The sequence below is a fragment of the Limanda limanda genome, chromosome 8 (genome assembly GCF_963576545.1).
Source record: "Limanda limanda chromosome 8, fLimLim1.1, whole genome shotgun sequence".
NCBI lineage: Eukaryota > Metazoa > Chordata > Actinopteri > Pleuronectiformes > Pleuronectidae > Limanda > Limanda limanda.
The window spans coordinates 9,944,934-9,970,644 of NC_083643.1; the positions used below are offsets into that span (position 1 = coordinate 9,944,934).

The 25,711-nt window shown below is 42.6% G+C and overlaps 1 protein-coding gene across 1 annotated transcript; it reads left to right on the forward strand.

The window, feature by feature from the left end:
- The first annotated feature begins 10,281 nt into the window (after positions 1–10,281).
- slc1a2b (solute carrier family 1 member 2b) lies at positions 10,282–21,973 on the forward strand. The gene is made up of 11 exons (XM_061076206.1): positions 10,282–10,313; positions 13,972–14,111; positions 15,802–15,954; positions 16,305–16,555; positions 16,792–16,942; positions 17,812–17,938; positions 18,139–18,372; positions 18,453–18,647; positions 19,583–19,717; positions 19,853–20,114; positions 21,902–21,973. The coding sequence occupies exons 1-11, from the start codon at positions 10,309–10,311 to the stop codon at positions 21,971–21,973; spliced, it is 1,725 nt and encodes a 574-aa protein (XP_060932189.1). The 5' UTR covers positions 10,282–10,308.
- Positions 21,974–25,711: the final 3,738 nt, after the last annotated feature.

Sequence of the window (25,711 nt, forward strand, 5' to 3'; positions counted from 1 at the left end):
TCTTTTTCTCTCTCCCCCCTCCTGATTCCCTCAGGACCCCTTCTCTCCCCCAAAACTGCCAGTGGCCCCTCTTCCCCTTCCTCCCCCCCCCCACCTACACATGCCCGACCAATCCCCCTCCGGCCTGTGTGCTGCTCCCCACTGCTCGGCCTATCCCGTCCCACCGTGGAGCCCAGCTGACGGACCCTCCGTCTCCTTGTGTTTACCTCACCCACTCGTCCAGCGGAACACACAACAATCCCCTTCATTGCCTGTTTGTCAGCCCCCTTTTCAGACCTAAAAGAGGGGGGGGGGGGGGGGCGTGTGTGTGTTTGTGTGTGTGTGTGTGGAGGGGATGGCAGGGGGTGAGGGGGGGGGTTACAAAAACAAAAACGGAGGAAACAATTAAATTGCCCCTCCTCCCCATGAACCCTGTGCGAGCGGTTTCCCAGCTCGAGGTTCTGTGAACTCACTTGGAGGCCTGTAGACTGGCCCATTATCCTGGTCGGGGTGGCGTGTTCCAAGAGCTGCTCGCCTCAATGGCTGATTAACACAGAGAGGGTTTTGTTTGAGGGTTTTGGCTCCACACATTATGCACTGGTTAATTAGGAGCTCTATCTATCCATCTATCTATCATCCCTCGATTATACAATCATTATTTATATATATATATATATTTATCTATCTCTCTTTAACCCATTGATTATACAATCATCATATCATTGTATCTATCTGTCTGTTCGCCTGTCCATCCATTTATCTATCTATCTGTCTATCTATCTATCTATCTATCTATCTATCTATCTATCTATCTATCTATCTATCTATCTATCTATCTATCTATCTATCTATCTATCTATCTATCTATCTATCTATCTATCTATCTATCTATCTATCTATCTATCTATCTATCTATCTATCTATCTATCTATCTATCTATCTATCTATCTATCTATCTATCTATCTATCTATCTATCTATCTATCTATCTATCTATCTATCTATCTATCTATCTATCTATCTATCTATCTATCTATCTATCTATCTATCTATCTATCTATCTATCTATCTATCTATCTATCTATCTATCTATCTATCTATCTATCTATCTATCTCTCTCTCTCTCTCTATCTATCTATCTATCTATCTATCTATCTATCTATCTATCTATCTATCTATCTATCTATCTATCTATCTATCTATCTATCTATCTATCTATCTATCTATCTATCTATCTATCTATCTATCTATCTATCTATCTATCTATCTATCTATCTATCTATCTATCTATCTATCTATCTATCTATCTATCTATCTATCTATCTATCATCCATCGATTATACAATCGTGATATCTTTGTATCTATCTATCCGTCCATCCATCCATCTATCTATCTATCTATCTATCTATCTATCTATCTATCTATCTATCTATCTATCTATCTATCTATCTATCTATCTATCTATCTATCTATCTATCTATCTATCTATCTATCTATCTATCTATCTATCTATCTATCTATCTATCTATCTATCTATCTATCTATCTATCTATCTATCTATCTATCTATCTATCTATCTATCTATCTATCTATCTATCATCCATCGATTATACAATCGTGATATCTTTGTATCTATCTATCCGTCCATCCATCCATCTATCTATCTATCTATCTATCTATCTATCTATCTATCTATCTATCTATCTATCTATCTATCTATCTATCTATCTATCTATCTATCTATCTATCTATCTATCTATCTATCTATCTATCTATCTATCTATCTGTCTGTCTGTCTGTCTGTCTGTCTGTCTGTCTGTCTGTCTGTCTGTCTGTCTGTCTGTCTGTCTGTCTGTCTGTCTGTCTGTCTGTCTGTCTGTCTGTCTGTCTGTCTGTCTGTCTGTCTGTCTGTCTGTCTGTCTGTCTGTCTGTCTGTCTGTCTGTCTGTCTGTCTGTCTGTCTGTCTGTCTGTCTGTCTGTCTGTCTGTCTGTCTGTCTGTCTGTCTGTCTGTCTGTCTGTCTGTCTGTCTGTCTGTCTGTCTGTCTGTCTGTCTGTCTGTCTGTCTGTCTGTCTGTCTGTCTGTCTGTCTGTCTGTCTGTCTGTCTGTCTGTCTGTCTGTCTGTCTGTCTGTCTGTCTGTCTGTCTGTCTGTCTGTCTGTCTGTCTGTCTGTCTGTCTGTCTGTCTGTCTGTCTGTCTGTCTGTCTGTCTATCTATCTATCAATCTATCATCCATCGATTATACAATCATGATACCTTTGTATCTATCTATCTATCCGTCCATCCATCTATCTATCCATCTATCTATCTATCTATCTATCTATCTATCTATCTATCTATCTATCTATCTATCTATCTATCTATCTATCTATCTATCTATCTATCTATCTATCTATCTATCTATCTATCTATCTATCTATCTATCTATCTATCTATCTATCTATCTATCTATCTATCTATCTATCTATCTATCTATCTATCTATCTATCTATCTATCTATCTATCTATCTATCTATCTATCTATCTATCTATCTATCTATCTATCTATCTATTTATCTGTCATCCGATAAACAGGAACATTTATACCACATAATATTATCTCGTTGTATTGAGCGCAGACTTTGAATTTGCCTCATGTGTGAATTAAATAGATTATTGTCGACGTTTGCTGTCAAGTTAAATTAATTTTGATTGATATTTTCATTTATTCCTCACTGTACAGTCTCCTGCTCCTACAGCAGGATCCTGTCGTCACTGGGAATCCTGGTTCCTCTTATAATAGGAGGATTACAATGGACAAGGATTTCGGAGGGACTTTGTGTTTTACGCCTTCCATCTCCACTATAGGGGGTTTACCCTCCTCTGAGCGGCCCAAGATCAGTGAGCTCTGGGGATTTGGCTGCGTCGGGGATCAGACAGTGGAAATGTGTCAAAAATACTCCTGCCCAGATCTTCTGACAAGCCTGCGACTACAGGCAGGCTGTCAGAATTAGGCAAGCGTGTTTGCTCTCAACGGCATTCCAGTGCTGCATGTGACTGAAGAAATATTTACATAGCTGCACAAAGTATGCCGCGAATAATGACACTGGAAGAAAAACAACGAGCCGAGGAGCTACAGGGGCCCCGCTGTGGCTTCTCACATGTAACAGCAGTCAGTAATAGGAAACAGTTAGCTTCTTATTTTTACAGGATTTCAAGAATTCCGAGGAAAACACAGAGTAGACGTGGTTCTGAAGGAACAGAGGCAGTGAGTTGGTCCTGAAAGGAAAGCAGATGTAAAGAGAGGAGAAGCCTCTCTTCCTTCATGTTACACAACAGACTGGAGTTACTGTTTCAACACAAATCAGGAATATATCTTTAAACATTTTTCTGTATATTCACGTCAGGCATCACTGAATTTGTTGATATTCTTGCTGTTTGCCTGTCTCTGTTTGCTGGACCCAGACCCCAGCAGGTTTTCATACAGGTCCAAGGTGCCCTGTGTGTTTTGATGCGTGGAAACAAGACGAAAACACAGTTCGAAAAATCTGCCTCTACTGAAATTGTGTTGTACATCAGGCAAGTGTGTGTGTGTTTGTGTGACTAAGAGGGAGAAACAGGGAGAAGATGAGGGAGAAACAGTGAGAGAGATAGAGAGAGAGAATCTGTAATGAGGAAGAGAGAGTGAGACACTGACAGCTCTGTCACACTTCCACGCTCTCCTGATCCGTCTCTTGTTGGGTTCTGGTCGGATCCTCGACGCGCTGTGTTTTTCTTCGATGCAGATGCACAGATGAGGAGTTTTCAGCTATTTAATGATCTTACTTTACACAAAATGTGTGTTCATCATCACCTCAGGCCATGTCTGCATATGTTTCAGCTTCTGTCTACAGTAATGAGCATAGCATGACATCCAACCAGCAAATACCATATGGCACGTATCCAAGGAGCACTGGAGTTCAAGCAATACAAGATCAAATTGGTCCTAGTGAAAATCTCAGGAAAGATGTTAGAGAAAGTATTCAGTATATTTTTTCTGGCACAATGTGGTGTGATAATTTAAATATACAGCGAAAAATACTTTTAGTAAATATGCCAAAACACATAAATTAGCATGAAATAAAAACTCTTTCAAACCTTTATAAAGATATCTAATTAACTGTCCAATTTCCCCAACTAGGAATTAATAACAGATCTTATCTTGAGGTAATTACTACATCTTAAACCCTTTTATTTTTTTAACCATATGAGCTGGCACACTGGCTGTTAAATGAGCTTTGTATGTATGTGTGTGTGTGTGCGTGTATGTGTGTGTCTATGCATGTGTGTACAGGAATGCCCTTCCTGTCTACACTGCAGGGTGGTGTGAGGAGAGCAGGGCAGGGGACAGCGTTGCGGGCTGAGCTCAGTCCCTACAGACCCCCAGGGTTTAATTAGTGAGAGAACATCCATCCTCCTTAGTCCTCTTATTGGCAAATCTTGAGTGGGACTGTAACCCCCTCCCTCACACCGCAGCAGATACCACGGGACCAGACCAGCAGAGATTTATGGCGACAGTGCGATATTTTGCGCGCGTGCCTGCAACATTTGTTGTGCTCGCACTAATGTCAGCCAGAGGGGGGGGGGGGGGGGGGTGCACAGTGAGAGTATTTGCACGTATCGTCTACACATATTTAAATGTGAGAGTGTGGCAGGTGAGGCTAGTGATGTATGAAACGTGGTGTGTGCAGTAATCTGTGTTCCCAGGGCCAGCTGCCCCACACAGATGTCGGCTCCTCGTGAATCCACAGATAACCTGGAAACACGGGAGCTTGTCGTGTCGCCATGGAGACCGTCTCACTCACCACTTCCATTGATTACTTTAATCGGACCTTCGCTCCAACCCCTGATTTTCCTCCCGTGTTCGCCATTTCATTCCTTTGTCTCCATCCTAACACCTTCATCAGCCACACCTTCCCTTTCTCCAACCCTCCCCCCCTTTTTCCCTCCACCCTTCCCCCATACATTGTTACATATCTATCCGTTTCATCCCTCCCACCCTTTCCCTCCGCCGACTATACATCTCTCTGCCGCTGTCATCCCTTTTCTCGGCAATGGAACGGGTATGCCATCGCGGTGGTTGGAGTAGTGGGTGGGGGTGGTCCTGCCTTATAGGCGGATTTAATGAGGTCCCGTGGGGAATCGGGCCGAAGCCATCAAAAAGCTGCGTGCTGCCATATCGCCAGCTCTGTCAAACAGATGCTAATGATAACAGTGTAGCATCGCTTCATATGCGGCCGACTCGAACCAGCAGCGACTGTAGGTAGAGAGCGATTAGGAATGAGCTGGAGGTGTGGAACCCCTCATGTGATGGAGGAGGCTGAGTGGAGGTGCGGCAGGAAAATCTCACTTGACTATGGATGATCTTCTTTCCTCTGCTGACCTTTCATCTGAGCAGCTTTAGGCAAAAGGTGGGGGCTGGGGAGAGGGGGAGTAGCAAAATCCTTCGAAAAGACCCAACTGCAAAAATGACATCACTCTTGGAACATCATGTAAGAGTGAAGGATGAGTGTCTGTGAGTTGGGAGCACTTCATTTTGCATGCAATGGATATAGAGAAAGCAGGAGAGCCAAAGGGGAAGAGGACAAACATGCAGGGATGATTATATCTGAGTGTCAAGCTCAAGTTTGATTAGATGCTCTCAAACTCTATAGACATTATCCAGGCGGATGGGAATCACCATATTCAGTCCTATGACAACCGCTCGCAGGCATAATGGGCAGTTAGCACATAATTACAGTGGGACTGGTCACATCTGAGAGACCAATGCAGACTACAACACTAGCCTCAGGATTCCCAGAGGCTCCCTCTAATGACCGTCTCATTATTGACACAAAGGGACGTGTCAAACAAAGGGTAACCTTAGAGGATGCTGAGGGACAGCCACCTCTGGTTCAATCAGGCGTTGTCGGGATGCCGTCGCAGCCTGATTGTAAAACAGAATGGTCAAAATTGCAAAATGTGGTGAAAGGGCAGGGACAGTGTTACAGCTGTTACAATGCATGAAGGGTTTCTTTTGCAAATTGGCACGAACTGAAAAGGAGATTGATCATGCAGATACAGAGGGAGGCTCCAATGCAACACCACATTAAATCTGGACAAAAGACAAACATTTAACAAAAAAAAAATCTATGACCGTTCAATGTATATTTGATCTGTGCTTAAACACCTCATTTGATTTGAGGATTGATTAATGCACTTCAGAGTGTCTGAGCCCAAACTCGATCTCTGGTTTGTTTTCAGTGTTCAGGACTTTGTTTTTGTTCAGCCTTGTTCTGATGATTCATAGCATTTCGCAAGAGACCTTTGAGTTAATTCTAATATGTCAGAACAGTTTTGCTTTTAAAGTACTGACCAAACCCTTATAACATGTGATATTGCAATACTGCAGAGGATCCATGTTCACATGAGTAAAAAACAACAGGAAGGATTTGTTAACTTGCTCCTAAAAGAGATGAAGTGGAAGAGACATTTTTTTTTTAGTTTGGATTTTTTGTAGATAATATTAACAATGCAAATATTTACGTGAAAAAAACCCTTGGCTGCTGTTATAGGAAAACATAAAGAGACAAAAGACAATAAAATGAGAATTAATTCCTCTCAGTGTAAACAGTTTATACAGTCTTTCCTTCAAATTTATTCTTGTTCTAATTGCTGTAAATGGCTTCATTCTGCAGACATAATTAAACTGCAAAAGTGTTTTCTGTCACCACCATTTAATAAAGCTTCAACAATATAGTACTGATTACACGCTCTAATAAATTGATGTCTGATTTGTTTTTGCTCCACTGTGGCAACATCTGATCTTTGCAGCAGCTTAGTACTGTTGTGGAATTAGATTCGACTGTAAATGTGTAGGAATAGTGAGTGGGAATGTGGAATTGACTTTGGAGAATATCAGCAGAAATCAGCGTGGTTCAATGTGCAGGTCATTTGGCTCCGCCCGCCCCAGTCGTTGCTCCAACTGTATTCTCACTCCAGAGTTCACTTGGAATCCAGTTGCACCGCTGAGTGACTCACCTACGTTTGTGTTGGGTCACTTCTTTTACATGAAACAAATCCAGAAAAAAAAGGCTGCGCTCCTGTTACAGATATTCTCTCTGTTGAAGCTGAAGTGTGCTGTGGGCTCAGGAGTAGATTGACCTGCATGCCTGGGATGAATTGATAAATGCAGACATATTAAAATGATTCATGTGCAGAGCAGAGGCTGATAATGAAACACATTTTCCAATCATTGAGCAATAATATCTCCATTAACCCCCCGAGACCTTGGTAGATTAATTTAATTAGGGGCGCTTGTTGGAGAAACCTTGGGAATGTGGGGCCATCGCAGTGTTGATTCAGTCCTTGTGGTCGGGGGTTGAGGATTGAGGCAACTTCCACCTGATAGGAAAGTTTGTTTCCCACTGGTCCCTCCTCGTATAAGAGATACTGTTTCTAAGAGGGTCTTCCTCCATTGAAGAACAGACGCTTCCATGGCTGATGGAGTTGACCAGATTTGCATGATAGTCCACGCATCTCTCTCATCTATCACTGAACGCATTCATCCCCACGACCATCCAGGGATACATAAGTGAGAGGCGTAGAGTGACAATGCGTCCCTTTCTTCTGATGCTGGAATTTATCTCCCACTTCCTATGCATGGCACAACCTGAAGTGTTTGCTAAGAGCTTCATTTGGGGGAAGTAGAGAGGGAGAGAGAGGGGTGGATGGGTGGGTGGGTGGGTGGGGGGGGTGTTTTTTCACAGCTCCTAGGCAGCCACGATGTGTGAGCCCGTTTCTTCCCACTGCATGGCAAGTGGCTGGGAGGCCCACGGGGTTCAGATATATCCGGAGTCTGGCCCGGCTCCAGTTGTCTTTACCTCACAGGATACTGTGATGCACCAGTCATGAGAACGGGCATTGGGCCCCTTGAGAGACCAGTGGGAAACTGGTGTCCTCATTTACATTTGCCCCCCCTGTGTGCGATCGCAAGGATCAACATATATTGAATTAGACAAGTATAATCACACCAGTGGTCTCCAACACAAACGTGTTAATTATTATAAAAGCTCACGTTGAGGTTGGTAGAGTGGCAGTGATTGTCATGAATGATGTAGATGCTAAAGAAGCGTTTCAAATCTCCGCAGGTTTGTTTTCTGTATGAAATTCACTTTGGTGATGTAACGATATTAGCTGCTAATCTATCAAGCTGCCTCCCATCTTATTGTGGTGTGTGTGCGGGATGTGTGTGTGTGTGTGTGTGTGTGGCATTAGCTTCCTCTTTCCCCCCCTTCATCGTCCTCTAACTAAGCCACAGAGTGTTGCTAGGACAACCCCTCGTGGTCCTTGCTGCATGGCGTTGGCCCTCAATGCCAGCACTCGGGGAACCTCCTCGCACTGGGAAGGCAGCATAAAATCGGGATAATCGCTGTCGATTATGGGACACAATGGGCGCCGCTTCTGAAAGATTCATTCATCCTGGAAAAAGAGACTGTGGAGGGTGGAGGGGGGGTGGGAGGGGGGGTAAAGGGGCGCCTTGGTCCCTCCGCTGCTCTCCCACGGTGGGCACAGGCATGACATCAGTGCCCCAAAAGAAACTGGCATTCTGGACATGCCCACTGACCTCCCTCCCCACGCTATACCCAAACACCCCCCCTCCCTTCCTTTCTCACCCCTGCCAGTTTGGATGCAGCGCTTGGCCGGGCGAGTTGGGGCCACTGCCACTGTTTGCGTGTGAAACAAAGCCCCTCAGAAGGAAGAGAGAGGAAGCAGAGAGCTTCACATGGTACCAGCCAAAAGCAGGGATGGCTGCCTCGGCCTTCCCCTCACAGGCCCCTCTTTTGGCTGAGAGGTGCTGGTGTGACCCCGGTACCCCTTTTCCCCCTAGTGTCCCTCTCAAAACCCCCCCCTACCCTGTAACCCCTTCTTCTCTGTCTTGGTCCCTCGTTCTCATCCCCGGAAAAATGCTCCCCTTTCCCCCTCGAGAGCCCTTTGAATGAGTATGACATGTCAAGGGATTTAGGATGAGTGATTTCTCATGACACAACCTACGCCGACAGAGATGGCATTCCTCCGGCTTTTGTTGTGCAGCCGGTCATTTGTCTGACGAGGAAATAGCTTTCCAACACATTTCCCTAATTAGAATAATGTGATACTGCTCAATACCATGTGAAGTCCCATGCTGCTGGGAGACTAGAGAGAAATCAGTGTGACACCATCCTCGCATGAATCACGTTGGCCATTTGTGTGCTTCGGACTTCAGAGCTCTGGAGTCGTATTGAGGATATGTAAATCTATAAATTGGAGACCATGTGGCTTGAATGCGAGAACCTTTTTTGACAGTATCGTCAAAAGACATCCTTTTTGTGTCTGTCTTCCAATGATAACAAATGATCCATGAGGCCACTGGCTCTGTATAAACCCCGATATCTACTGTGCCTTTGAATCAAAGGATATTGACAATTGGTCTTGTGTGGCATCCTGCAGAGAGCACCCGCTGTGATATAATATTGTGTTGCAGCTTAACAACAGGCAGACGTAAACATTAACCTCTCCCTGCTGTCCATCAGAATTGACCCCAAAGCCCCAAAAACCACAACATTATGAATATTAAATCTTCCCATCCGTCATTCCTTTGTCGTTTATTCCCTTCTCAGCGAAAGGGCTTCTTACAAAGCATTGCACTGTGCCATTAGCAGGCATCATCAGGCTCATCCATGCAGCCCGGCCGTACCCTCGCCATCCCCTCGTGGATGAGTCTGCGGCCGAGCTCTCTGGGGGGATTACAGGGTCCAGGGAATGGAGGATCCCTGATGGATTTGACTGTTAAGCTCCGAATATTGACTCCTCCCCTCCACTTTTTCTTTTGTAGGTATTTATATTAACTCCCTAGGTTTGTTTGATGTGTGTGTGCATGCTGTGTGTGGCTTAGCTGGCTGTGGCCGACGGCGGTGGTGATGGAGTCAGGGGGGTGGGGGCTAAGGGGGGTTGGGGGGGGGGGTTGCAGACATCAGGATGGGGCAATTCAGGTTGCCGCGGCTGTGACTAGGTGCGTCGTCTGGCTCTGCGTTGACCCGCTCCTCTCTGGATGCGTTTGGGACGAGCTGCTGGGACAGCTGAGAGCCTCTAGCTGTCAGAAGAGCTCTGGTGCTTCCTGCCGCCGGCTCGACCAGGGACCGTATCCTCTGGCAGCACTTCTCTTTTTTTTGGGGGGGGTGATGGAGCAGTTGTGATCCCACTAACAATTTCTTGTGCTGATTCCCTCTTTAAAACCAAAGCCTGGAGTTTTGATCCTATAGTTAATGTAGCACTTACCTCAACTCCACCACAAATGAAGTAAGTACTATGCATTCCATACAAACTTCTAGGTATACCTTACTTCATTCATTGTAGTACACTCATGCAATCACTTTTTTTTATGTCGAAGTTAAAAGTTGTTACACATCAGAAGAAAATGAGGGAACTTATTTAGAGTACAAGTTGTAGTTTTGGATCATTTTAGCGTCTTTTAGTTGAGGCTGTGTGTCACATAGTTTGATATCAGGTGTTGGTTTATTAAGATCTTGATTAATTCCTTCTGGCTTTCGCGGTCCTGTAATGAAATTAATGTGATTAAGCCCTCGGCCGAGATTAACCAATTTTCCTAAATGATTCAATTAGAGACGGAGGAGAAGAAACTCTGTGGGTATGTGTGTGTGTGATGACTTCTGAATCATGAAGTTTGCTGGACAATTTGGTCAAAATCAATTATAGTCCCTTCATGGGCGACTTTCTACGTGGCAGTGAAGGCTTTTGTTTTGAGTTTCCAACAGAAGCAGCTCAAATCCATTTAATTGGACAAAGAAAAAGATTCAATTTCCCAGAATGATTCTTGAGAGCCGAGATAATTAATTCTAATCTCATGCCATGTTAATGAAAGTTTAAATAAAAAAACCCGCAAGGGGAATTTTCCATCTTATATAATCATGCGTTAATAGAAACAAACCTTTTCCTCTACTGGTGTGAAATAGCACCTCTGTGCAGGAGTTTATTATCCTGCTGTATATTCTCTTATTCATCGATCATTGGGTTGCACAGGCCCACTCTCATCTGTCTCTGACTTGGTGAGAGAAGCGCTAATGAGAGGATCATGACAGAATAATATCCGACCTCTGTGACGTCCAACATCTGCTTCCTCTCTCTTTCTTCGAGCTAAAAATAATGAAAAAGGGAGAGAAAAGGAGGGGAAATTCAATTAACGGCTGTCATCATCAGTCTCCTGGAATGAGGTCTCACTTGAATGCACAATATTTCATGGTTTTATTTCTGGGGGTTTTACGCATTCATCCAGCTTTTTCTGTCCCCCCCCACACCACCCGTCAGGAGTATGAATAGCGCAGAGGTATGAGTGTGATGGCGGCGACTGTTTCCCTGCTGTTTGCATGCATTCTGTTTTTCCCACCTCACTTTGAAATGAATAAGATAAGATGGGACACATCCATCTGTGCGCCTGGAAGCCGACCAGGTGGTCTCCTATAGCCAAGCGCACAACGCAGCAATACACAAAGCCGGGGGAGGTGCGTCTTCTAGTGTGTGATTCCGTGTGTCTGCGTGCTCATGTGGAATTATTGGTGCCTACTTACACTGCAACAATAACACAATAAAGAACCTTCGGTCGAAAGGAAGTTCGCCCACTGAAGTCTATTGATTTGTCTTTTCTTTGATCAAGTCTCAGCTCGAAGAAAAAAGGAAAGCCTGACGGGCGACTTGATAAATATCTATGAAGTGTTCTGACTTCCTAGTGGACTATAGGGGGAGGGTCCGCAAACAATGATAATTAACTTCACCATTGTGGCTTCCCTTTTTGGAGGTTTAGGCCATGAACCCCAGGGGTGAGGTGAAAGGTCAAACTCACTTTATTTCTTCTTTGCTTCTCTTTGTAATCCACCCCAGCGGAACTTTTTTTCTTTGTCGGGTTATTGAAGATGAAAAGCATCACCGAGACGTTTCCATTTTCTTACACACAAAATATATGTCAAAGCAAGTCGCGCAATTTGATAAATCGTTCCAGCAACTTCTCAAGGACACAATGGATCTAACGCCTCTTCTCTTCTTTTCTCTCCTACAATTGAATTTGAGGTTTTTGTGTGATTCGAAATGAACTCTTTCACCATCATATCTGAGAGGAGGCATAGGAGAGTGTTTCACAGGCGACGTGTCTGCTCCTCCTCGCTGTAATTTGTGGAGTGATTGTTCTGTGAAGTTGGCATTTTCCTTTTTTTTTCTTACTCTCCGTCTGTTTCTCTTCTTCATTGCCGTCTTAAATTAATACCCAAAGGCATCCACCAGGGAATTTTGTCAGTGTTTGTCTGCGCCTCATGTTGTTATTAATTAAAAACATTACATAAATGCTCGATGTTTGCTAGATTTCGGTGAGTCTAAAACTTGTGGGTTTTTTCACTGTGATCTGTGGATCTGTACGCTGTTCTAGAATGCTGCTTTATAATAATGTTAATCTATGTAATTATTATATATTTAATTATATTACTTTATGGATGGTAAAAAAGTAAAGAAAGTTATTACAATCAGTGACATTACATTCTTCTAAAATCCCATAAAATCAGTTTATAATAATTCTTTGTTACAGATGACTCCTCAGTACTACAGAGAAAAAATTAATCTGTTCTCAATAGAAGGACAAGACTCAACAGTAGTTTTTTAAGCAGCAGTTAGCTGTCGTCCTCTGTCTGTTGTTGTCACCATGAACAATGTTGGACTGACAGCTTGATAACACACTTGAAATCTCAGTATTCTTTTTTCATTTATGGTTTTCAGGTATTACACATGCAGAGTAATAACTGATTTCTGTTTTCAGTGGTGTACAAAGTACTTGAAAGCCATACTTGAGTAAAAGTACAGATATCTTACCTGAAAGTGACTTGGGCTAAAAGTAAAAGTCAACTGTCAGAAAATGACTTGAGTAAAAGTCTTAAAGTAGCTCATATTAAAAGTACTTAAGTATCAAAAGTATCTGGTGTTGAAATGTACTTAAGTATCAAAAGTAAAAGTACATGTACCAAAATTAAAAATGCAAAGTGCTTTTTATAGTAGGCCTATACAGACACAAAACAACCCAAAATGTTTCTCCTCAAGAAATATCTTAACTGACGGAAAAATGATAACAACAATATGCATATAATGTATATAATGTATCATTTTACCAATTTTGAACCCTAGATGCTGAGGTTGAAATAGTAATGGACCAGCGCATCTGAACTTCTAGAGACAACAAAGAATCAATTATAAACAAGTGCCTCTTGTGTCTGCCAAGAACATTAATAAACCACAGTATAACCACTAAAACATTCTGTAAATATCACTAAACATGGACCTTTCATCAGTAGCAGGAGTGATACACAATTCCCCTTATGATAACTGAGCAAAGGGAAACAAGTTCTAGACACACAAAATAAGATAGTTTCTCTTTTGTTAACAGCCTGCACAGTGCTGGTACAGAAAAGAGAAAATCACTGGACACAGTCTCGTTTTGCTGCCAAATTTCAGACAGAATACTAAATAGTGAACTGAACCGAGCTCCTGCCTGAGCACCTGTCTCTGCGTAGAAGCGTGCGGCGCTAACCTCCGCTGCTCAAGTAACGAGCCAGTTTTGAGAATGTAAGAAGTAGAAAGTACAGATGGTTGTGCTCAAATGTAGCGAGTAAAAGTAAAAAGTCGTCAGGAAAATAAATTCTCAAGTAAAGTACAGATATGTGAAAAATCTACTTAAGTACAGTAACAAAGTAATTCTACTTCCTTACTTTCCACCACTGTCTGTTTTATGGTTTTCTTCTTTGCATAATGCTTCACTTATTCTAACCCTGACCAAACATGACTGAACGTGACCATGTGATGTAAACTGTAAACTGAATGACAATGCTGTTTTGACAAGTGTGTGTTGACAAGTGTGTGTTGAAGAAAGTTGTGCATTTACTAATTTGTTTCCTTTCTGTCACAGTGCCAACAGTATGCCTAAACAAGTGGAGGTGAGGATGCACGAGAGTCACCTGGAGCCCATTGAGGCCCGGCCTCAATCCAAATGTGCCAGAATGTGCTCCAAGCTGTTTTCGAACCTGCTGCTCACACTCACCATCCTCGGTAAGTCGCCTCGTTGTGTCAAAACTTTCATTCTTTCTTTCTCTAAAATTTCCCAGGGCATGCTAGAGATGGGCACCACCGCTGAGATCAGTGTTCTGTTAAATCAAAGCTTGATTATGCAGCTTGCTGGTAAAATGAGAAGGAGAGGCCATCTGTGCTAGCTCAGTGTACCAGACAGAGCGATGACTGGGTGTCCTGACCTTCCTCCGCTCCGTGCCACCTGTTGCTGTCGACAGCTCTCTGAGGCGCTGGTCACCGAAAACAGTGGTGCATGAAAAATGCCGTGATTATAGCACTGACTCACTGCACCACAGGGGGGAGATTTAATGAAAAAGATATAATGAAAAGAGGAAAGGGCACGAAAGTAATGATGCAATTTGTGGTTAAAGGCCTTAAATCAGATTTGTGTTTAACCAGCACATCATTTACACTTTGTTGTGTCTGACACCTATGTGGTCTCTTCACAATCCTTTATAAGGGTAAGCGATATGGATGTGCTGCCTGTGTGTGTGTATATATAGATTGTTCAGCAATGTGTGTGTCTCTCTATCTGTGTGTTTGTGTGCATGTGTAGATCTCACCCCACTTGGCAGGACTCTAGCAAAGCAAGTGAGCCAGCATGATCATTGATCATCTGTCACTTGGCAGATAGGAGCCTGAATGGGAGCTTGCAAATTGGCCAAAGGGAAGGCACAGGAAATCAAGTGCCATCCAAAACTGTTGGGTGTGCAGTATCCACAGGATGCTGCTAGACTGGAGGTTAGATTGAATCCCAGAGGACAGTTTACGATTTTTTTCCAAAGAAGGCTCGAGGGCTTTTGATTCCAAGGGTTTGTTGTTAAATAACGTCTTGGGCTGTATGATCTTTGGCAGTGGTGGGGTAGCAGAGGAAGTGCAGCCCTGGGGGGTGAGGAGTGGGATGCTGGGGATTTGTCGGAGGCCAACTTCTGGGAACTGGTGGGCGGGGCTGCAGGGAGGTGAGAGGACACAGAGGTCATCTTTACTTCTGGGCAGAGAATAAGTTGTTGGCTGGAAGCGACATACAGTATGTCAAGGGTCAACAGAGGCTTTGTGAGAGAGGGGTTGAACTTTTAACATTTTCAGGGTGGTAGGGAGTAAATGGAAGCCAGGGAACAGGTTGGGATAGAAAAAACCATTAGATAGCCGCAATATCCCAGTGAGGCACAAAGTGAGCCTGGGATTAGGGTTAACTCTCTTTCCCTCCTTTACTGAGAGTTAGTATAAGTCTTTTTCACCTTCGGCGCCACAATCCTCGAAAAACGTCTTGGGTTTGCAGACATTACAGATGCTTCACCAGAGAATCTGACATGCTGCCTCTGCCCGGCTGCTGCCAAGAGATCTGATCTTAATCCTCGTTGAGATTTACTCTCTCATAGCAGGTTTCCGTTTTATCTCTTGTAAAACTGTCCTCGCTAGGCAAGCAGCAGACAGCCTCTTGCACAGCTCCAAACAACTCCATCGATAAGGCAGGGGCCAATTATTGAGGCCATTTTAAGGACAAAATTGTCGATCATTTGTTTCTTATCAGATTGTATCTAAGCTCCTCTCAATAGAGGTGAAAACACCCACTGGAATGGCTTTACAAAAAATGAATCACTTCTCTGTCTGACTTCATAACTGATGCTCTTCGACTCTTCTTTCACTCTCTAACACGTGCCTTGCACTTCAGGTGTGATCTTGGGAGCTGTATCAGGATGTTTGCTGCGTGTGGCCTCCCCGATTCACCCAGATATCATCATGGTGATCGCTTTTCCTGGAGACATCCTGATGAGGATGCTGAAGATGTTGATCCTGCCACTTATCATCTCCAGTTTAATCACAGGTGCAGTGAGACCGATCATTATTACAAGATATAACCTTAGCGATTGTTTTTTTAATCTTTACAAGTTATTAGCTTCTTCAATGCTGAGTCTTATTGTGAGGACAATTTCACTGATAATAACAGACATGATGCAAAAGTTCTGTTTGATTGTAATTTTGAAAATAAATTGTAATCGCAATATATTATTTCATCCATAATGCAAGAATCACGCACATGATCAAACACCGTTATGCAATCTTCTGATTTCAGTTTCATTCAGCCCTCATGCAACAGAGTATTGAGTTCACATTTCCATGTAATGTTACCAAGCAAATATCAGGTAAACACAATGACGCTTGTTCTGGCTGCAGGTCTGGCCGGTTTGGACGCCAAATCCAGCGGTCGCCTGGGCACCAGAGCAATGGTCTACTACATGTCCACCACCATCATTGCCGCTGTCCTGGGAGTCATCCTGGTGTTGCTCATCCACCCTGGCAACCCCAAACTGAAGGAGAATCTGGGCCAGGGCGAGAAGAATGACGATGTCTCCAGCTTGGATGCCTTCTTTGATCTGATCAGGAACCTGTTCCCAGAGAACCTGGTGCAGGCTTGTTTCCAACAGGTAATGGAGGACCAGATGATGAACAAGTGCATGTCTGGAAATTGGAAAGCGTGGGGCTGTCTTTATAGCCTAGCGGAGGATTTATCAACACATAAATTCCTACACACATTAAATCATAGAGGATAACCAGTGACTCTGGAACTCAATGATTGTCAGTAGAGTGTCATTTGATAGCATAATGGGCCCAGTGTCAGTCAATAAGCTCCGCACTAATATTTCTTCCTTTGTAACCTCAGGTCGCGACGGTCACAAAGAAGACTGAGATACCATTTGAGGAGAACCTCAACGCCACCACCATCATGGAGGGACTGGTGGCCAACATCACCAGGGAGCCTGAGATCCTCGTCACTAAGACCCTGCAGTTCAAAAGTGGCATGAATGTCCTGGGTGTGTGACCCCATTTCCCTTTCCCACGTTAAAAAGCTCACAAGATGATTACCACCGTTAAGATTAACAGAAATGCTAGCTGCTGTGTGAGGATGTACAGCATGCTAACATTCTCACAGTGACAATGCTAACATGTTTAAGCTAAGCAGGCACCACATTAAGCATGTTCACTGTCATTTTTTAGTGTTATACCACACTATTGGCTTATCAGTGCTAAACACTGCTAGCACTGGTTGCTAACAGGAATGTCATTAGCTTGAAAATAAGTATTTAACTAGAAGATAAGTCAACAAAGTCATTAGGATCAATTAATGTCTGCAGCAAACTTCATGGAGTGTCATCTATTAATATCTGACCAAAGTAGTGGCCCCCATCAACAGACGTTGCCATCCCTGGAGCAATGTCGCTATCCTAGCTAGGACTGAAAGTGTCATTACACTTTCATTACTACACCTCCACAATTTGACAGAAGCAAACCCTTGAACAAACCTGATGACCTTGAGTTGTAAATGTGAAGGCTCATTTATGCTGCCATAACACATGAAAAGAGATGCGTCCAATTTACACCATCGGAATTTCTTCCTCGTGTTCTATCATTGTTTAGCTTGAACTATTGGCGACACTGCAACGATTTCGGATGGTAGGCTACTGCTCCATTTTGTCCTTATCCGTAAGCTTTCAGAAGAAGTGCACAAATACAGACAAAATACAGACAAGAGGCTATGTCCGTTTCCGTATATCTACCAAGCATTGAGCATAAATTTGTCTTAAAATGTCTCACCTATCGATAAGAGTTCCTTCATGCTACACATTCACACACAAAAACTGGTATTCAAGCTTAAGGATACATTTATGGTTTTCTGTCACAGGTCTGATTGGTTTCTTTATTGCATTTGGCATCTGCATGGGCAAGATGGGAGAGAAGGCCAGACTCATGCTTGAATTCTTCAGCATCCTCAATGAGATTGTGATGAAACTTGTCATCCTGATCATGTGGTTTGTATCACTTAAGAATCTCATTGACTCATTTTGAAACTCATTTGGTTATTTTGAGACAGAAATAACTGTTTATACCCAATTTAAGTCATTGCGACATTTTTGTGAAATTTTATGCAGAATTGGACAGTTTCCTGACAAACTGTTTTTGTTTACTGCTAAATTCACCGGAATAACCAACGCTTTTTACATCTCATCAGGTACTCTCCCTTCGGTATCGCTTGTCTGATCTGTGGTAAGATCATCTCCATCAAGGATCTGGAGGTGGTGGGAAGGCAGCTGGGCATGTACATGGTCACTGTCATCATCGGCCTCATCATTCATGGAGCAATCTTCCTGCCCAGCATCTATTTCTTTATCGTCAGGAAAAACCCCTTCACCTTCTTCCTGGGTATCTTCCAGGCCTGGATCACTGCTCTGGGTACAGCATCTAGGTAAGCACCAGGATGGATGGAACCTTCTTAATGATTATTAATTCAATGTATAACCTACACTCTTCTGCTTTCCCCTCCAGTGCTGGAACCCTGCCCGTCACCTTCCGTTGTCTGGAGGAGAACTTGGGTATTGACAAAAGAGTCACTCGTTTTGTGCTCCCAGTCGGTGCCACCATTAACATGGATGGAACTGCTCTGTACGAGGCTGTGGCTGCCATCTTCATTGCCCAAATGAATGGTATCTACCTTGACCCGGGCCAGATTGTCACTGTCAGGTCAGGAAACACTTTTGAGAGTTTGTCTTTGTGCTTAAAATATTTAAGATGTGGTCGCACTGTTGAATTGAAGTTAACAAATGTGAACATCAATTAACTCCATATAGGAGGTCTTGTTTTCTTTGGTGTTAGTTTGTCTGTTTGTTAGTTAGCAAGGTATAGCAGAAACTACCCAACATGGCGTGACAGGGTGTTAGACTTAGTGGAGGAATGCACTCTCACAGGGTCCTTCTAGTTCTGCATATAATTTCTACAGAAAGGTTGTAAAATTCGTTAATTCAATTCAATTTTTATAGTACCAAATTATAGCTTATGTTAAAGGAACTCTACAAAGTAAGGTTGAGACCTTACAGTACTGTAGAGAAGCCCAACAGTTTCCAGAATGACCCTTGCCATATTCACGCTCTCTTACATGGACTCTGTTAATGTGGCACAACCAAAGACTCAAGTGCACAACAAGATTAAAAAAACAGAGTATGTTGTGTCTTATTGCACAGAGAGAATGCATTTTTCACAGTTAATAATGGAGACCTGAGGATAAAGCTCAGTAAACACTCTTAACCACACACCACCTACTTTGTCTCGAGTGTCTGTAACTGACTACCCCGAATACTCCTCTTTTAATAGAGTGAGTCAAGGATTGATGACCTTAAGCCTGACATTTTTATGGTGCATCAGTCTATGAACCCTCAAATTAAACATCCCCTCTCCCACATTCATATCACTTCATGTGCGATGGAGGACCCACTCTGGCGCTCTTCAGCTTGTTACACAAGCGCCACAGAGAGTGCATGTCTTCAATTGTAATAATGAGGTGAAGCGATTTCTCGTTCATTTGCGCCTGAAGAGTTGCACTGGGGTGAAGAGGAGTGGTGTGGGTCCTTCGGTGGATCAGAGAATGTGACTGAGTGCTGATTTGTTGTGTCTTCCTCCAGTCTGACAGCCACCCTGGCCAGTGTAGGAGCAGCCAGTATTCCCAGTGCTGGCCTGGTGACTATGCTGCTGATCCTGACTGCTGTCGGCCTGCCAACGGAAGACATCAGTCTGCTGGTTGCTGTTGACTGGCTGCTGTGAGTTTGACAAGTCAAATGTGTATTGTTGTCACAAATAGGTTATAGGTTTGTGTTTTTTCTTGCATCTGCAAATTCCTCCCAGCATTCCGCTCGTTTAATTTACTCTACATATCCCGGTGCCTCTCCCTGCAGGGATCGATTCAGGACCTCGGTGAACGTGGTTGGTGACTCCTACGGTGCAGGCATCGTGTACCACCTGTCCAAGGCAGAGCTCGACGAGCTGGATGCACACACGGCTAAGTCAGACGACATCGAGATGATGACGAAGACCCCGTCTTACTACGACGACATGAAGAACCACCACGAAAACAATTCCAACCAGTGCGTCCTTACCGATACCGCTACAACCGCTTCAACTACTGCTAACATTTCTGTCGTAGTAGATGAATGCAAGGTACAATTAACGCTAACGGACATAGAGACTTGTATATAACCCTCTCTTTTGTTGCATGCTCACCCTTCACCTTTGCTTCATTTATTTTCTTTATTCATTGCATCTTTGTCTTTAATTATGTGTAAATACTCCCACTGTTGTTTTATGCCAGAAGTGAAGCGAGAGAACAACAGATGCATGTGTATGTATTTATTTATTTAATTTCTCGGGAATAGCAGCTTTTGTGTCGATCAGATGTCTAAGAATTTTAAGCGCTTTTACCAAAGGGTTTTTCAAAAATCGAACAAACCAAAAGCTGAGTCAATTTCAGCGCATGCAAATGAGGGATAACTCGGCTCGAGCTCAACAGGTAGCTAATCTGATGACTATAAGCCTTTGGGGTTTGGCTCTAACTCAAAAGGCAGCACCAGATAATCCTCATTATGACCCTGAGGAATTATTTAGCAGCTTTCCCAATCCATCAAAAGTTCACACTACATCCGTTTCCTAAATCAAAATATCTCCTGATAGAACATCATTTCTCTAATTATTCGTATTTCTCCTGAAACAAAGAGGATTTCAATTGTTTAACAGAAATGCTTCCAAAGGGGTCGTCCCTTTGCTGTAGAATTTAAAATGCAGAGAGGAGAAGTGTTGCAGCTAATTAACAGTTCATATATTCCCTACATACACACATGTACAACGCAGCCACTGACTCGTTCCCCGTCAGGGCTTTTGTATTTTGACACCATCTATTTTTGTTCATTGTGAAAGCTGTGTTGAGAAATCGGAAAAGCTGTGAAGCAGCTCCCACAATGTAAAACATAACACAGTTTGAATCCACACTCTGAATGTATCATAGGCTTTTAGAATAATGTAGTTCTTTACTGACACACGCACGCACTGGCAGGAAAGGTCTGCTGATGAGCCTATTCATTTATTAAAGGGTGAAAGGTGTTGCCTAGCAACACTGGCATCCTGTCACACCAGCAATCTGTCCGTAGTAAAAAAAAGTGATACCCTCCACTCTGAGTCTCCATTTATTAGCAGACATTTATATTTAAATTCAAAGGCTTGCTATTCCATGACTGTTTTTTTCTGTCTCTGTTCTTTTTGCCTGTAAATAGATCGACTCACATTTCTAACACCATTTTTCAAATATGATTCTTCCACTGTAGAACGCTTGCAAACTAGCAAAAAAAACTAACAATTGCATTCATTCTGTAGTGTTTGTTGTCTGTATAATGTTTTGTTTTGCATTCACAGTTCATTCACATGTGTTGTTTTTTAATGCCTGATGAGTTATTGGTCATAAATGTTTGATCCCAGGTCAGTAACAGAAACTCTTAGGACCAAACGCATGATCATTAGTGGTCGGACAGGGGATCAATACTGCTCTAACGTTTTTGCATGTTGCAAAGTAGCTATAATAAGTAAGAGGCTGTGTTTTAATTGCCAAGTAACATACAGCGCAAATTTATAATATATATATAATTTATAATAATATAATATAATATATTTTAATACCTAAACAGTATTCTGGCTTTACACGGATATGAACTTTTACAGCCTTTATTATCTAAAACCATGCATATATAGCACAGTTGATTAGTAAAGTTGTTATTTTTAGATACCATAGCTTGGTTTTAGTTATATTCGGTGTACAAGCTGTACAAAGCCTATCGACCAATCATATTCCTGGGCTGAAGCTAAATCAAAGTTTTTATTTAACCTAGAAATTAAGTGTGTGTTTTGTATCATGTGTGCCTTGGATTGGTTATTTAGATGTCCCTGCTGACTGCTTACAGGTAACCTCAGCCACTAACGGCTCTGCTGCGGAGTGCACGCTTGTTGAGGAGGAACCATGGAAACATGAATAATGGCAGCACAGAGATCCCCTGCTCCTGGGCTCCACAAGCTTTCCTACCTGCTGATAAAAAAAAAAAAATGAGTGAATGAAAAAAAAAGTCAAACGAACAGAACCACTAATTGTTTTGTTTTTTAAATGTAGTTTAGTTTTCTTTTCTTTTCATTAGTCCCTTTAAAGGTTTTTGTAACTGTCTATCTGACTGATATATAATACTATAATTCACTTAACCGTGAAAGGATAACAGAGGTATACTTTACCTGTTAGAGCACAATTTTGTCCTTTATAGCAGATACTTGCACAACATACTTCAAGGCTTGGGGGAGGGAGGGAAGAGAAATTAAAATGTTATTCTCAGCAATACGTGACGAGGTGAGAGAAGAAGTGGCTGTAGAACACGGGATGCCTTTAGATCATCTTCCAAGTTTCGTACAGGGGATTTAATTCTTCTAACGCAGGACGACGAGAGGTTAGATCGTTACTCATGGCGACCAACGTAGTTTCTTTCTCGCTTTGCATCCCTGTCCGGTTCACGTACTAGCAGAAGGCCGCTGCTTTTCATTCCCAGCCCAGTCTCTCATCTCAAGACCATCGCGTAACTGCCCCATATTACCCACAATTCCTGAGGTGCAGCAAACTGATGAACAGGCAGGAGGTAGTGAGACAAACAGGAAAACCAATGCTGAGCCTCATACACTTACAAGCACAGTCACTTATAAAGCACAAATAATACTATTATAGAGCCCATTTTTATCTCCCTTTTGTTTTCCTTCTTTTTAGCCTACTGTGAAGAAAAAGGGACTTTTTATTCTTTAAGTCACCTGTTGAGAGATATAACACTTGTTTGTGTGTATGCGTGCGTGTTTGTGTGTGTGTGAGTGTGAGTGTGTGGTGGAGAGAGCGAGAGAGAACATGACCAAGTCAAGTATTGGGACCAAACCGGCAGAAAATCAATCAACTCACAGAGGCCTTCGAGCTGCCTCCATGACACAACACACCTTTCAGTTTCCTGTGTGACGCAAACAGCGGGAGCTTCACTTTTTAACGGCGAAGCCTCAACAACTTAAAGCAAAGAAAAGCACAACCCTAAATACAGACGTTTATACAATACTTCCTCTATTCGTGACGCCAGTGAAATTAAAGTTAACTTAGCGTCAACGTGATTATGACCAGAGCAAATCAGAATAATATGTAATTGACATATCGGGAAAAAAACGAAGCACAAAGCAAAGATTTGTAAAGAGCACAAACGAAGCGAACAGAGCACAAACAAAGCCAAAACACCAATGAGGATAATTATCATTCAGCGATAAAATCAAAAGTCACGCACATTACCGTTCCATGTCGACACTGATCGCATTCCAAGTAAAATAAGAAGATAAATAAGGGAGAGAAAAAGACACTCAGGCTTGTATGTTTACTCTTACAGGGAATAAAATGATAAAATGTTTACCAGCTCACTACTTGAGCTTTTCACCTCAAGAAAAAAAAAGCCACAAGCAGCACATCCGTGGAAAGCTTTGCCTTCCATGTTGAAAGAGAATAATTGTTATAAAATGATAAAATGACAGGAAGGGACGTTTCCCCAGCACATACGATAAAACCACACACATACACACAGATTTCAGGCTAAATCCAGTGTTGAATAAATCGAAAGCACAGACTATTGACGACTGACACAAAGGGTTAACCATCGGAAATAGAAGAAATATGGCAGACAGATAATTGGAGAAGGTTTCCAGTTCCTCATTTATAAAAGTGAAATAATCCATTCAGCCACCAGAGCTCAAGACTGTTCCTACAAACCCTACATGCTGCAGCTGTGTGTCCGTACAGGCGAGAAGACAGTTCAATGGACACACACAGTAACACACATAAAGCCAGAATGTTGCCAACTATCAGGTAATATCACACATTTTCCTCTCATACAACCACATGGCTTAAGTAAAGAAATCTGCAAACATAAAAAAACAAAGATGGACTACTGGCTCTTTTTTTAGCCTGTGTGAGTGAGAGGTGAGACTCCTGTGACGTGGATTTGATTTTTTATTGTATAGGTGTCCGTCTCTCCTGTCTTTGTGCTAAACGGTGACCTCGCCTTGACGGGGTTCGCTTCAGACAAACACCGACAACACGCCGCCGCCCCCCCCCCCGCAGTAACACTAAAGGAGACTTTTAACCCATATAGCGCAGCACCCTGTCATTTTAGCTCGTCTCAAATGACACCTTACACTTTGCTTTTTTATTGATCACAGCTGACTGAAGTGTGATTCGACGTAAGCGCACACTCTGCCGTGCCCTGCGCAGACATACACATAACACGAATGCACAGACACACACACACATACGTTTCCTTTTTCCGAACACACACATACAAACGCTGAAGGTCACTACATTTACATTTGTGATCAGCGCACTGCAGAGCACAGCTATGACACCCTAACACGGCCTTCGAGCCCGACCTTTCGACCTTGTGATCTCCAGGAAAAAATAAAAGATAAAAAAATGATAATTATAGAAGAACAGAAAAACCTCCCCAGCGAGGAGACGATGCAGACCATAGTGTCACCCGTGGGGATTGAGTGTTGGACCGCTGTTACGTTCAACCTCACAGTTTTAGAAGCATGAATAAAAACAAGATATAATGATGATTATTTTTTTGCACCACTATCTTAAAAGCATGATATTTTGAAGTGCCTCCTTGCACTTTGTGTATATATTGTAGGTAACAGATTTTTTTTCCTTTTTGTTTTCTCTTGGGGGGACGTTGAAATGGTTCGTAGGAGTATAGTTTCATTGCTGTGACATTTTTCATGTAATCCTATAGAAAGAAAAAAATATCATCTGTGTCCTGAGTAAAATTAGATTAGATACAAATGTATAGAGAGGAATCTGTGTAATAAATTGCTTGTTTTTTTTATTCTCTAATAGCTCTTAACTTGTTGTTTTACTGACCTGTCACACACACCAATATATATATCATTCTTTTTGTATCTAATGTAAGCGTTTTGAATGTTTGTTCCATGAAGATATAAGCCGTGTGCATTCATTTTCATTGTACATAAATAAATATATAATTGTTCTGTTCAATGGCAGTGCAGAGTTTTCCAGAGTTACAGTGATCCTCACGCAAACGCTGTTTGCATGACGGCGAGAAAAGAAAAGGGGAAAAGAGAGTGGGAAGGAGAGAGAGAGGAAGAAAGAGAGCAAGGGGATGTTTTTGCTTTGACTATAGGGGCCAACTTGAGTTATTTAGGAAGGAGTTATACTTTGATAAAGGCTGAAGAGAAGAGAGACGTATTAAATGGAACTAATTTAGCCCAGGACGTAGAGCAGAGTGAGGAATCCAACACGACCTATAGACGCAGATTCGAGCGAGAGAACAGACATCATGTATTCAGATGCCTGTTACAGTATCAAGCAACATTCCTCAGGTGACTCATCTGAAGCATTTTGTCTTTTCAGTGGAGAAAACTGGCTTTAGTCTCAGGCGTCTTTGTTTACCCCGTGCAGAGATCTAGATCTTTTAGATCCTGTGTCGAGCTGCCGCATCGTCACACATTTTATCCACTGAGACGCGACATCGTGGAGGCTGATAGAAATCTCAGCTCCATAATCTGCCTTTACTGCGCTTGCCTTTTCGTTCGCTTTCTAAAACAGAAACTATACAGTATATGCACACACAGACACCTGAGTGATACGGTACCGATCACACAGATTTTGACCGACAGTGTTTTGACAAAGAGCCAGT